General features: G+C 38.6%; 1 protein-coding gene across 1 annotated transcript in view; it reads left to right on the top strand.

The window, feature by feature from the left end:
- Positions 1 to 15,083, top strand: part of Srp54 (signal recognition particle 54) — a 38,534-nt gene that overhangs the window by 14,048 nt on the left and 9,403 nt on the right. The window contains exons 5-13 of the mRNA XM_075948340.1: positions 3,818 to 3,922; positions 5,065 to 5,131; positions 5,225 to 5,282; positions 7,972 to 8,122; positions 9,620 to 9,768; positions 10,085 to 10,185; positions 10,741 to 10,827; positions 13,636 to 13,709; positions 14,019 to 14,127. Coding sequence (XP_075804455.1) covers positions 3,818 to 3,922; positions 5,065 to 5,131; positions 5,225 to 5,282; positions 7,972 to 8,122; positions 9,620 to 9,768; positions 10,085 to 10,185; positions 10,741 to 10,827; positions 13,636 to 13,709; positions 14,019 to 14,127 — 901 coding nt within the window. The remainder of the gene's footprint in view (positions 1 to 3,817; positions 3,923 to 5,064; positions 5,132 to 5,224; positions 5,283 to 7,971; positions 8,123 to 9,619; positions 9,769 to 10,084; positions 10,186 to 10,740; positions 10,828 to 13,635; positions 13,710 to 14,018; positions 14,128 to 15,083) is intronic.

The raw sequence follows: 15,083 nt of genomic DNA, 5'->3' as shown, positions 1-15,083 counted from the left end.
CCGTTTACAATATTCAAACAGAAAAGGTGTGTGCTAGAGCTGAGCTATGCCACAGTTAGAAACAGGTTTTCCAGTAAATAACACAATCTTGGGGTTCGTGGTATGATTGGATATTCTGCAACATGGCAGCTTGCTGTTGTGAATCAAGACAGTAACACCAGCTAATCATGGTGGCACATGCCCTTAATCCCATTACTTCCTCCCTAGATCTGTTGAGCAGAGGGACCCTTCACTACATTTTCTTCCATTCTTTAGACATCATGGCAAATCGCTCAGATGTCTATTTTTACTAAATAATTTTTAAATAAAACAGGAAGGCAGAGGCAGGTGAATCTCTATGAATTTGAGTCTAGTCAGGCCACATATTGAGACTGTCACAAACAATAAACAAAAAGACAGTAATACCAGCCAGACTGGATTGTTAGTGACTGTACACTTCACCAGTAAGCACTTAAAATGCCAGCTTTCACTTAAGGAAATCCTTCCCAAAGCAGTAGATATTAATTGTGTTAAATTGTGACTATTGATTATGTGTATATCTATTTAAGGTGCTGTGGATGAAGTGGGAAGTGTATGTAAAGTTCGGTGCTGTACTCTCAAATCCTCTTAAAGCTCAGCTCAGTTGCAAACTAAAGTTCTGCTTGCATAGAGCACCATTTTGTGTGAATGAGAAATAGGCATATAATCTGGTTATTCTGACCTGGATTTAGTTTGGCAGAATTATTTCCCAAAGTGAAATGAACTTGTCACTTTAAGGAAAATAACTGACAATATTGCAGCTGGTGATAAAATTCAAGATGAAATTATCTGTGAAAATATATGAACTAGGGGATCCTAGTTTGAATCTCTAACACCATACAAAAAAAATAGAAGCTATAACTCTAACATGAATTCGAAAGAATCCTGGTGGTTTTTTTTCCTGATAAAATTAGCACTGATGTTTTTTATTCTTTATTTTTTATTTATTTCATTTATTTATTATGTATATAGTGTTCTGCCTGCGTGTATACCTGCAGGTCAGAAGAGGATACCAGATCTCATATAGATGGCTGTGACTCACCATGTGGTTGCTGGGAACTGAACTCAGGACCTCTGGAAGAACAGCCAGTGCTCTTAGCCACTGAGCCATATCTCAGCACCTCCCCCCCCCCTCTTTTTGAGACAGGGTTTCTTGTCAGACAGCCCTGTCTGTCATGGAACTCCCTCTGTAGACCAGGCTGGCCTTGGACTCACAGAGATCTGCCTGCCTCTTCCTCCCAAGTACTGGAATTAAAGGCATGTGCTATCACAACCCAGCAGAAAAGTCAATATTTTTAATGTTTGATTCACTTCATTACTGAATAATAATGTGAGATTTACATAACTCAATAAACTAGTGTTTAAAGTGACAAAATTCATGGTGTTTGAGAATCATGCACTAGGATAGGTAATATCTATGCTGAGTAAGTAGTGTCAGTTCTAGTACAGCAGACCTGGGGTTTATATGGCTTCAGAGTACACATTGCAGCTACCCTTTCAAATGAGGTGTTAAAGGAATTTTCATACTAGAAGGTTGGAGACTCATTTCAGAGTGTAGGAGGAGGGAAAGATAGATTTTTAAACTGTCCAGTAATAATAGACAGCTGAGTTATTCTGCCATGAGGTATATAGAATAGAGGTGAATGCAGGGCAGCCTTCTATACTGAAAAGATATAGGAGAAAGGGAAGTGCATTTGTTTTAAGACAGATTTTGCCCATTTTAGAAATTTTCCAAAGTTGTTAACATGTTTGGAAAAGGGATAAGAAAGTGTTTTGATTTGTTTTCCCTTCTCTTTACCAGTCTTCCCTGAAACTCATGTATGATACCTTGATGGTGTCGTCTAGATGAGCGTGGCAGACTTCCTCAAGGGTTTAGATATCCTGAACCACGTAGTCTCTATGGCAGCTCTTCAACTCTGCTTTTGGAATGCAAAGGTAGTAAATGAATGGCCATAGCTGTCTTCCACTAAAGGTTTATTTACACCAGGGTTGGCAGTTCACCCTGTAATCCTAGCACTGAGGCACTGTAGCAGGAGTTCTAGGGCACCCTGGGTTTCAAATCAGTCTAGGTTACAGAATGAGAGCTTGTCTAAGACAAATAATAATGGTAATAATGATGATGGTTTATTTTGTAAACATCTGACCGAGAATATTAGCAGTGAGTATAGAGTTATCATGTGCAAATAAGTATTTCAGGCTCCCAATGTATTTAAATTTGAACTGTTTTTGAACAAATGTTTAGAATGCCTTATACTTAGAAAGCATAGTAGCACATGTCTGTAACAATAGTACTAATAATAATGACATAATAATTCAGGGACCAGAAATTTTTGGCTAGCCTCAGTGAACCTAGTGAGTTCAAGACCAAGCTAGGTAACACGAGACTCTCAAAAATGAAACAGAAGATAAGCCTTGTATTTGTTTGGGAACTGTTCCTGTGTGACTCTTTCTTACTAACCCATTGTTGTAAAATTCTGTTTTTCTCCCCTACTTTCTTTAGATCTTTTGGCATTGGAAACTTTTAATATTTGAATTAGAAGGTATCTTCATGTGCCATTTATTATTTTGCTTCTTATATACATTTATCAAATTGAAGATGATTACCAGTATGGAAGCCCCTAGACACATGGTTATTGAGCACTTGTAATGTGTCTAGAATGAATTATAAAGTTATTTGAGCAGAAAATACATACTAAGAGGGAGATGGTGATAAACATCAATGGCAGAGTGCCCGCCTTGCTATATGAAGCCCTAGGTTCCATCCCTACTACCAGAACTAGCTTTTCATTTAATTAAACATTTTCTTTGGGGGGAAGTTGTTGGAGACAGGGTTCTCTATGTTGCCCTGGCTGTCCTGGAACTCAGCCTGTAGACAAGGCTGGCCTCGAATTCACAAATTCTCCTCTCTCTGCCCTCCCGAGTGCTGGGATTAAAAGTGTAAGCCACCACCTCCAAGACAAGGGGGCTGGAGAGATATGGCTGAGAGGTTAAGAGCACTGGCTGTTCTTCCAGAGGTCCTGAGTTCAATTCTCAGCCACCACATGGTATCTCACAACCATCTATCATAAGATCTGGTGCCCTCTTCTGGTGTGCAGGCATGCATGCAGGCAGAGCACTGTATACATAATAAATGAATAAATCCTTAAAGAAACATTTACAAAATGTATATACTGGCTGAATTTGAAGATCTGGTCTATGAGAAAAGAAAATACAAAATCTCATATAGATTGCATGCTGAAATGATAATGTTTGGATAATAAAAATGTATAGAGGCTAAATAATAAAATTTTTTTATATATTATGAGAAATTTTTAAAACTACACTTATTTGTGTGTGTGTGTCTGTCTGTCTGTCTGGCTGGCTGGCAACTATTGTATCATGTTCAACAACTTAAGGGAGTTGGCTGTTTCCCTCCATCCTGGGGATTAAAGTCAGTTGTCAAGTTAGATAATCATCTTTACCTGTTGAGTCATTCCACTGGCCCCCAAATTTGAATTTAAATGGGGTGTACAGGTGCATTTGTTTGGCATTTGTGTTGTGTTACAGATATATGATGCAGATGAGCTTCTTATCTCTAGTTGCTCTGATATGAAAGGCCTGAGTATGACTTCAGCACCGCAATATTTTGTAAAACTCTTAAATTTCAGTCTGCATGCTGGGGACTCGTAGAATTGCCTAAGAATGTTGGTATTATGGTGGTTTCAATAAAATAAAAACATCCTTAGCTTAATGTTTATAATTTAATGTTATGGGATTTTGCCTGGCATGTTGGTCCGACATTTTTGTTTTTGGTTTATAGCTTGTAGACCCTGGAGTTAAAGCATGGACACCGACTAAAGGAAAGCAGAATGTTATCATGTTTGTTGGATTGCAGGGGAGTGGTAAAACGACAACATGCTCGAAGGTAAATACACCTGAGAAATGACATATGGAAGATACAGTTGTATGAAGTTTTGTTTTAAGGATAAGCTATATATTGTTGTTTTATTTTGTTACTCTATGTATCTTCTCTGCTTTTGTAATATTTTTGGAGGACATAAAGTGGAGTTCTATAGTCTTCTGTGATATTTGTCAGAATGTTAGACTTCTAACCCAGGTGGCGGTGGGAGGATCTGGAATTCAAGGTCATCCTCAGCTACACAATGAGTTTGAGGTCAGCCTTAGCTATAGGAGACCCTCTCAAACTATGAAACAGAATGTTAATTTTGCTTTCTTTTGAAAAAGAAAAGAAAATTCCTGTTCTTAAAGAATGTAAGTATGGCTGGGTGGTGGCACATTCTTTTAATCCCAGCACTCTGGAGGCAGAGGCAGGCGGGTCTCTGTGAGTTCGAGGCCATTCTGGTCTATAGAGCAAATTCCAGGATGGACAGGGCTGTTAAACAGAGAAACCCTCTCTTGAAAAACAAAACAAAACAAAAAAACAAAAACAAAACAGAAAGAAAGAGTGTCAGTATGTCCAGGTGTAATAGAGGAAGAGGCAGGTGGAGGTCTTTTGTGCTGAGGGCAGCCTGTTCTCTAGTTCCTTCCAGGCCTTCCACAGCCACGCGATGAACGAGAGAGGGGTGGAGGAGGAGAGCTCGCGTGCACACAATATTTTTTTTTTTTAATTGAAGAAAGCAAGAATTTACTTTCTTCTTAGGTACAAAATTCCCCTTTGAGTGTCCCACTGTGTTGATACAGCCTTTTATCTTACATATCCTTATGTTAATTTTCCATTCATTGACCCTCTCCTATGTCTGGGTTCCCCAACTTGGTTGCTAGATTATTTTCTCTCCCCAACAAGCTTTACCCATGTTACAGTTTAAGGGCAGGGGTGATGGCTGTCTAACAGTGATTGTTGCTGCTTTACCATCTTACATTCATTGAGTGAGACGTAGAATTTAAACTCTTTAGAACTTTTGCTGCGCCTCAAAATATTTAATACTACATTCAAGAGAATTATGAGCAATTTTACTTTACTCCTTGGATAAATTAAAATTAAACAAAAGAAGTTTTATATACAGTGATTTGTTTTTTGATGCTTTATTTTTAATCTTCCTTTCCCAGTTAGCATATTATTACCAGAGAAAAGGTTGGAAGACTTGTTTGATATGTGCAGATACATTCAGAGCAGGTAGTGTTTTGAAATTCAATTTTTTTCTTCCTCTTTTTTTTTTTGTAATTTTTATTGTCATATTTGAGGCTTCATTAACTCTTTATCTCTTAGGAGCGTTTGACCAGCTAAAACAGAATGCCACCAAAGCAAGAATTCCATTCTATGGAAGGTAGGTTAGTTTTTTTTAATTTTTATTTTTTTGACTTTTTGCAACTCAGTCTCAGTTGTAGTCCAGTCTGACCTGGCTGGCCTCTGACTATCTCAGCTCACAAGGTGTGTGCCACCATACATGGCTTCCTTTCTTTTTTATTTAAGACACCTGAAGCATCCTCATTAATATATGCTAGGTAATATATTCTTGAAATTCTTTATCATTTAACAGCACATAGTAGGGGCCTGACACCCTGAGTGTGACTCCCAGAAGCATGGTGGAAGAACACCACCTTTGGAAGGTGTTCCTAGACAACCACATATGTGCTGTGGCACATCTATGGGTGTGCGTGTGTGCACACACCTGCAAATAAGTATATTATTGAAGAACTAAAAATTTGAAGTATGTATTAACATGCCTAATTAGCAATTTTAATGCTTTTTATTATCATTTCCATACAGATATTTATAGGAAGATAGATTATTTTAAATTATAATGAGTCTACTTAGTTAGGGTTACTGTTTCTATGAGGAAACACCATGAACTAAAGCATCCTGCGGAGGAAAGGGTTTATTTGACTTACACTTCCAAGTTGTAGTCGATTATTGAAGGAAGTCAGGACAGGAACCTGGAAGCAGGAGCTGATGCTGAGGTTGTGAAGGGTGCTGCTTACTGTTCATCCTGCTATCTCACAGAACCCAGGACCGCCAGCCCAGTGATCTTATGGAGTCATTTTCTCAGTTGAGGTTCTTTTAGATAAGTCTAGCCTGTGTCAAGTTGATGTAAAATTAGTCAGCACACTTCTTGGTACTTTGATTCCTACAGCAGCGGTTGTATGGATTGCATAAATTTATCAAAACTCATCAGATGGGAACTGTGCATGTAGCTTATGGGATGATACACAATACAATATACAAGGCCCTGAATTTAATATCTAGTTCCATCAAAAAAAAAAAAGAAGAAGAAGAAGAGCAAAAATTAAAACAACAACCCCCTCCCCCCAAAAACCCAATCCTTATTCAAACGACTACAGAGAGGACTGAGGAGGTGGCTCAGCAGGTAATGTGCCTGTCAGCAAGACTGGTACATGCGTTCCATCTCCAGGGCCTTGGTAGCAGAAAGCATCTATTTTTTCAGGTTGTCCTGTGATATAGAAGTAAGTAAATACATACAACAAAACTTGAGTACAGTGGTATGCTTATAATAAAAATAATAATAACAATTTGTTAGAGTAATTTAATTTTAGAATGATAATTACTGTACTTTTTTAATGTAACCTACTATCTGTATATATGTACTTATTGTTACTTTTTTGTTTGGTTTTTCGAGCCTTTGCTGTCCTGAAACTCAGACCAGGCTGGCCTCAAACTCAGAGATCCACCTGCCTTTGCCTCCCAAGTGCTGGGATTAAAAGCATACGTCACCACCGCCTGGCTCAATGTCCCTTTCTATAAAGATCTTTGATCATGTTTCCTTATACCTTTACAAATTATAGTTGTATGGCTTTAATCTGAGGTGATTGATAGCCAGGCATAGTGGCAGTGTGTACTTTTAATCCCAGCACTTGGGAGGCAGAGACAGGCAGATCTCTGTGAGTTCAGAGCTAGCCTGGTGTACAAAGCAAGTTTCAGGACAACCAGGGCTGTTACATAGAAAAACCCTGTCTTTGAAAACCAAAAAAGGCACCGGGCAGTGGTCCACATGCCTTTAATCCCAGCACTCATGGGGCAAAGGCAGGCGGATCTCTGAGAGTTCAAGAACAGCCTGGTCTACAAGACCTAGTTCCAGGACAGGCTCCAAAACTACAGAGAAACCCTGTCCTAAAAACTAAAATTAAATAAATAAATAAATAAATAATTGATTGATTGATTACATAATGTTTAGTAATGCTAATCGCTGTCATTTTTACTTTAATTTTTTATTCTGTGTGTGGGTGTTTTGCTTGCATATATGCCTGTGTACCACATGTGTGCCTGCCCTGTGCCCTTGCAGTCTAGAAGAGGGACTGGAGGAAAACATGGTTGTGAACCCTGCTTTTTGGTACTGGGAACTGAATCCAGGTTTTCTGGAAGAGCAGCCAGAGCTCTTAAGTGCCATGCTATCTCTCTAGCCCTTGTTCATTCGTTCTTTCTTCCCATTCCCTTCCCCCTTCCTTCCTTCCTTCCTTCCTTCCTTCCTTCCTTCCTTCCTTCCTTCCTTCCTCCCTCCTTCCCTCCCTTCCTTCTTCCCTCCCTCCTTCCTCCCTCTTTCTCTGTTTTTAGAAGTATTTATTTTGTTTCCTGTCTTTTTAATATGAACATACCAACCTCAATGTACATAGTAAATGATGATGTCATCATCTGATGGGGTGCTATACAATTTAATAACTTCATAAAATGATACCAAAATGTTCTTAAATGGAAAGACAGGCATAATATGCTTTGTAGCATGACTTCTCTTACTAAAGAGGACATTAAAGCATTAAGGAAGCAATTCAGAAAAAAACATGCATTAGAATTATGCAGACTTTTGTAGGAAAGTTTAGTGTTGCCTCGTGCCAAAAAAATGGCTTCTGTGATTTTACTTACTAGGAATTCTTCTAAATTGAAAATACAATATTTTCACTTTTTCAGAATAGATTAGAGTAAACTGACAATTTTTAAGTAAATAGTATTTAGATATTCTCCCATTTTAGTGTTGTTGAAGTCATTTGTTTCATGTTTAACAGCTATACAGAAATGGATCCTGTCATCATTGCTTCTGAAGGAGTGGAGAAATTCAAAAATGAAAATTTTGAAATTATTATTGTTGATACAAGTGGTCGGCACAAACAAGAAGATTCTTTGTTTGAAGAAATGCTTCAAGTTTCTAATGCTATAGTAAGTAGCTTTCCACGGAACACCATTTAAAGGACTTCAGTCAATTTAACTATGAAATCTGATAGAGTTTTTAGTGAATATAAGCTACTTCTTGCCTATAAGAAATAAATTAAGTAATTATTTCTGTTTTGGGGACCTATAACTGTGTTAAGGACTTAATGTCATCATTTTTGTTCTTCAGTATAGAAAAAATAATAATGAAAAATTAAGAATTAACCTTAAATATTTGTTGATTTTTCTCATTACCTAAATTCAGTAGAAACAATAATTTTGAAAATTTTTCAAAATGAACTTTAATATTGTCATTTAATGTCTTCTTTAATACTCTTAAAAGATGGAGCTGGATGTACTAGCACCTGTTTTTTATCCTAGTACTTGGGGAGCACAGATGGATCTCTCAGCGTTCAAAGCCAGCCTGATACATTATCTAGCTTTAGGCCTAGCCCCTGTGCATTAGTCACTGGTTTTTTTTGCTATGAGAGAGACAGCATGACCAAGGCAATTCTTATAACAGAAAGCATAATTGTGACTGGCTTACAATATTACCATGGTGGGGAACATTGTGGCACACAGGCAGATATGGTACTGGAGAAGTAGCTGAGAATTCTACATCCAGATCTGCAGGCAGCGGAAGATCTGGGCCTTCAACAAGGCTACGCCTACTCTGCCTAATCCTTCCCAAATATATGAGGCTTTGGGGGCTATTCTTACTCAAACCTTCATACTAAAACAAAAAGTTATAGAAATAATGTAGGGGTAAGAAGTAGTTCAACACCTGTTGCATACCTTAGAAACTCATATTTGGCTATTGGAATGTTGGCAATAATTCTTTGGTTAGTGATTGGTACCAATTTGTCTTTTTAGGGCTACTCTTATCTTGACAAATGGGAGCAGATCTAAGGGACATAGCCTCAGTGTGTTACTGATTGTTTTCCGAATACACCCTTCTGCTTTGTTCTTGTTCTGATTTACTTTTACTGTTCATTTACCTTCAGTGTCATTCATAAAGATGTTTGTATAACCACCTCCTATTCTTCCTCTTCCTTTTTCTTCCTCTTGTTCTCCTCATTTCTCTTTCTCTCTTTTCTTTTTCCTTTCCTCCCTCCCCCCCCTCTCATTTTTGAAGCAGACCCCAGCTAGCCCTGGCTGTTCTTGAACTGGCTCTGTAGACCAGCCTGACCTTGAACTCAGAGATTGATTGCCTGCCTCTGCCTCCCAATTTAAAGGCCTGTGCCAGCACCTCCAGGCAACTTTTCTTCTTTATTCAGGTCTCAGCTCAGAATAATTTCCAAAATGCTACCATATTTTTTTCTATATATCATGGGCTCAAAGGTCTTCTTACTTATCTCTTTATCCAGCCCTATATGTTACTTAATTCATGGTGCTCCCTCAGTCAGTATTTATTAAATAATATTTATAGTAAACATTCTGTACACACTCATGTAACCTTTTCTTAACACCAGTAAAAGCAAGTCTCTTTTTATTTGTTCTTTCTAGCAACCGGATAACATTGTTTATGTGATGGATGCGTCTATTGGACAGGCTTGTGAAGCCCAGGCAAAGGCTTTTAAAGATAAAGTAGATGTAGCTTCAGTAATAGTGACAAAACTTGATGGTCACGCAAAAGGAGGTGGTGCTCTCAGTGCGTGAGTATCAGTCGAAGTCACACTGTTGTGGTTGCTAAACCCACTGCCCTGTAAATCATTTGTTCTGTGCCTTGACAATCGTGTGTATGTGTGCTACTTATGAGTTTCTTATTCTGGTTTTTAAGAAGATTTTAGTAATGAATTGATGTGATCTGTAAAAGAGAATTAAGTAGGAATAGAATTTTGGAGCCTGTCTCGTATAGTTTCTAACTAATAAAAGGAAATTTAAATTTTTTACCTTTTGTCTATTATCTTTGAAAAATCTTCTGGATAATTATTTTCTTTTTTGAGGTTATTGTTTTTTTTTTCTGTGTAGAGTTGCTGCCACAAAAAGTCCAATTATTTTCATTGGTACAGGGGAACATATAGATGACTTTGAACCTTTCAAAACACAGCCTTTTATCAGCAAACTTCTTGGTAAGTACAGTGTGGGATTAGAGAGCCATCTCTGAGATAGTATGGATCATAGAGCCAATTAGGGTTTTAATCCCATGCGTACTAACTAGCTTCAGATGGCCATTTCCTTCTGTGACTTACCATCCTAACCTCTGTCTTACTTTTCATTCTTTGTTAAAGTGCTGGGGGTCAAAAGCCGAGCCTTTTGTGCTACTGAGCTGTATCCCCAGCCCTCTAGCCTCTTATTTTCTGTGGTTAGAATGATAAAATGAGTCATTGAATGCAGACTTTTGGGGAAGAATTTGAGCACATAATGCAGAAATATGTAGTTATAGTAATAGAAGTTGTAATGATAGTAAAACTTCTGTCTTAAAGTGGTATAGTTGTAGATCATGGAATTAGGAGGTTCCCTCATTTATGCCTTTGCTTCCTCCTTAGCGCCAATTGTTTTTCATATAAAATACAGTAAGAGTGTTTAACTAACCTTGCAAAACTATTACATGTGTCAGTATATTTTGTATAATGTGAAGGTGAGCATATTATTAACTGTTCATTTTTCTATTTGGTGTCTTACAGGTATGGGTGACATTGAAGGCCTGATAGACAAAGTCAACGAGTTGAAACTGGATGACAATGAGGCACTTATAGAGAAGCTGAAACATGGTATATTTGTAGCAAAAAATGCATTTGATCTTGAATATTTTCTCTTTCATTTTTTTTTTTTTTGGTTGTTGCTTGTTTTTCCTTTTTTGTGGTGCTGAGATTTTAACCCAGGCCTTTGTGCATGCTAGGCAAGTGCGTTACTACTGTCTGCCTCCCAGCCCGCTGGTTTCCTGAGAGAGATCTTACTGTACAGGTCAAGCTGGCTTTGGACTTCTGATCTTCCTGCTTCTGCTTTGGTTACAGATGTGCACTATTGTACTTTCCCTTGGGCGTAGCACATGTCCCACAGCACTCATAAAGAAGTTAGAGGGTAATGTGGGTGAAGTTGTTCTTTTCCACCTTTACATGGTTCCAGGGATTGAACTTGGGTCACTGGGCTTGCAAGAAAGCACCTTTACCCACTGAAACATTTTCCCAGCGCATCTTTTTGGTAAATTTGCTGTTAACTCATTGGAAATGATAATGTCTATTGTTAGAATCAATTTTTCAAATACGTTTTTAAGCTTGGCATAGTGGCTTTTACCTTTAATGTCTTTGAGTTCCAGGATAGCCTGGTCTACAAAGTGACTTCCAGGTTATTCAGAGCTACATAGTGAAACTCTGTCTCCAAAAAAAGGTCACATACTTATTTTAGATGATTTATACCCAAATCATTTTAATTTTTGGGCATCTGAACAGGCAGCTACTGAGTTAGTTTTATCTTGTGATCAAATTAGCTAAAAGTTAAAATAGAAAGTTTGATTTTCATTCTTGAAACAAAAACAGTTGAGAATTCAGTATACACTTAGTATACTTATATTTTGACACGGGATCTTATACTCTGGGTCGGTCTGTACTTTATAATTGTTGTCATCCATTACAATCATTTGATACTTATCTTCCCTGCTTGAAGGTGAAAGAAAGGTTCATAGCTGTGTTCTTCATCTTCATGTTCATAGTACCTTGCTCAGTGTCTGACACACAGGTCTTCAGTAACTGCGGTTCAGTGGCTGAAATTATCCCTCGTCTGATTTCTTTCCCTTCTTTCATTTTGTGTGTTTTGGTTTTTTGCTTTGTTTTCTTTTGAGATGGAGTCTGACAATGTGGCCCTGGCTGTCCTAGAACTTGTTACACAGGCTAAGCTGGGCTCAGATAAGCCTGCCTCCTAAGTTCTGGGATTAGAGGTGTGCACCATGCCAGGCCCTTCTTCCATTGTGAAGCAGTGCCCTAGTTCTGCTTCTGTATACTGCAGTTTGTCTGTTCTCTGATTTCTGACTCTTTAGGTCTCTGAGGTATTTTTGTTTTGTTCCTAATGTTTTGCCCATTCTGAGGTCACCAGCTCTACCTAATTTCCTAATGATAGCTTTCATGTTCTCCAGTTGTTAATATTTGACAGTGTTACCTGGTTTTTCTAACTTCAAAGCTTTCACTTGATTCTGTTGCATGAGTTTTCTGTTTGTTCAGTAGTCACTTATTTCATTTTACAAAATAAATTTTGTGTGTGTATGAATGAATGTGTGTATACTTACACATGTCAAGTCACGCACATGTGTGGAGGTCAGAGTAGTCCCTTCTCTCCTTCCTTTATATGGATTCTGGGGATCAACCTCAGCTTCTTAGGTTTGGTGGCAAGCATCTTTACCCACTGAGCCATCTAGATGGTTCCACTTTTTTATGGATGGCCAAAGTGAATGCTAGACTCTAAATGCTGATCCTTTTTGTTTGTTTGTTTGTTTGTTTTTTTGTTTTTTGAGACAGGGTTTCTCTGTGGTTTTGGAGCCTGTCCTGGAACTAGCTCTTGTAGACCAGGCTGGTCTCAAACTCACAGAGATCCGCCTGCCTCTGCCTCCCAAGTGCTGGGATTAAAGGCGTGCGCCACCACCGCCCGGCCTAAATGCTGATCCTTACAGCAGAACAGCAAGCACTCTTAGTCACTGAGCCAGTTTATTATTATTATTGTTGTTGTTATTAGTGTGTGTGTGTGAGGGGGGGGAGATGTGTGAGTGGCGTGCTGTGGCATGTATATGAAGATCAGCGGACAACTGATCAGTTCTCTGCCTCCACCTTTTCTGGTTTCCAGGGATTGAGCTCAGGTCATGAGTTTGCATGGCAAGTACCTCATCCACTGAACCATCTCACTATTCCACAGAATTTGGTTTTGGTTTTGAGATAGAATCTTCCTTTCTAATCCTGGCTAGCTATAAACTGGAATGTTCTCTCCTAGGCCTTCTCTACCTAAGTGTAGAGATCACAAGTGTGAGCTACCATGCCCATCAACAAAATATTTTTATAGTGATCAATGAAACCCTAGGTTTTTTTTTTTTCATACAGGGGCTCTCTATGTAGCCTTGGCTGTTCTAAAACTCTATGTAGACCAGGCTGTAGTCAAACTCACAGGATCCAGCTGCCTCTGCTGGGATTAAAGGCATGTGTCATCACTCCTGGCATTATTTGAGTACTATTTTGTCCTCAGTCTGTCCATTTTAAATCTTACAAATCATTTTCACTATTTTATATTTTTTGCTGATAATGCATAGGAATTTTACATGTTCTGTATTCTCGTTAGTGTTTGCTGTGTCCAAGCCTTTTAGTTGTAGCAATTTTAGCAGGTGTAGTTTGCCTTGTTTATTTGTATACATCTACCTAGCATGTCTGTCCATGTGCTTATTGCTCCTTGCAGCATATTCATCCTGTCTTCCACACAGTAGCTGTGCAGTGAATGCTTATTGATTGGATAATACGCTTCAAGATGATTAAGGAAAATACTAGTTTTATTGAATGGAAATGTACATTTTCTACTGTCTCTGAATTATTTATATTGCATTTCAGGTCAGTTTACATTGCGAGACATGTATGAACAGTTTCAGAATATCATGAAAATGGGCCCATTCAGTCAGATCTTGGTTAGTTATCTTTAAATGTTTCTAAAATTTCTTTATATGTTTTTGTCTTCGTTTTATTTGTACAAAGAAAGCATGTTTAATGCACTGCAGTATGGCAGGCATGGCTATAACAGAAGAGCCTTATTAGTGTGTATCTATTGTTAAAATAGTGGGTTTCATTATGACGTACTCATGAGTTTATATGATATACTTTATCGTTTTATTAAATCATTTGGGTAAAATGTATCTTTTAAGAATTAATTTCAAATTTAAATAGTCACAATTTCAGCAGTATTAAGTCATTGGTGACTGTGTTTAAATCTGTTTTAGGGGATGATTCCAGGTTTTGGAACAGATTTTATGAGCAAAGGAAATGAGCAGGAGTCAATGGCAAGACTGAAGAAACTGATGACAATAATGGATAGCATGAATGACCAAGGTAAGAGAGTGGGTGACTGAGGGCAGCATTCTGAGTATCAGCAAGGTAAGATGTAAGAGTAGATGACGAGGGTGGGGGGTGGGGGGGCAGTATTCTTCTAAGGTCAGCAAAGTAAGAGAATATATGATGGGGTGGGGGCAGTATTCTGAGTATCAGCAAGTTTAGAGTTTCATATTTTCTTGTTGGCAAGATGGAAGAAACTTAGATCAAAAGCTTATTTTTAGGTAGATCTGAAGTAACTTGTGAGCACTGTCTTAAAGGGTTGTGATGACTGGACTGGTTGATCATTGAAAGAAATTCAAAATACAACACTGCTCTATGTGAGTTCCAGAGAAAGAAGTGTATGTTTTCATCATGTTGATAGAAGTAAATGGGGAAAGTTACAGTCAATTTCGAGAGAATCCCGGACTTAAAAACATTAAACGTTGGCTGGGTATGGTGGTATACTCCTTTAACCCAGACACTTGAAAGGCAAAGGCAGGTGGAACTCTTTGAGTTTGAGGCCAGCCTGGTCTACATAGCAAGTTCTAGGCTGGTGAGCAATACACTGGTGTGTAGTAATAGGGAAGCGGTTGGGCTGCGTCCCCAAAACCCCAGCCGCCTGCCCGGCTAGCTTATGCCCCGAAATAATTACACGGACACTGTATTCATTTAAACACTGCTTTGGCCCATTCCTATCTAGCCTCTTCTAGGCTAACTCTCGCACCTGGAGTAGCCCATTTCTTATCATCTGTATAGCACCGGTCTTACCGGGAAGATTCTAGTTCAGAACTTCATCGCGTGTATCTGCCCAGGAGCCTGGAGCATGGCGTCTCTCCTGAGGCGTCTGCTCCGGAGAGCAGAGCTGTCGAGTCTGACCTCACTTCCTCTTCCTCCCAGCGTTCTGTTCTGTTTTCTCCACCCACCTAAGGGTGGGCCTATCCAATGGGCCTAGCAGTTTCTTTATTGCTTAGCCA

This window comes from Microtus pennsylvanicus, chromosome 14 (genome assembly GCF_037038515.1).
Source record: "Microtus pennsylvanicus isolate mMicPen1 chromosome 14, mMicPen1.hap1, whole genome shotgun sequence".
Taxonomy (NCBI): Eukaryota; Metazoa; Chordata; class Mammalia; order Rodentia; family Cricetidae; genus Microtus; species Microtus pennsylvanicus.
The sequence above is the reverse complement of the archived record's forward strand: the minus strand, read 5'-3'. Positions and strand labels throughout refer to the sequence as shown.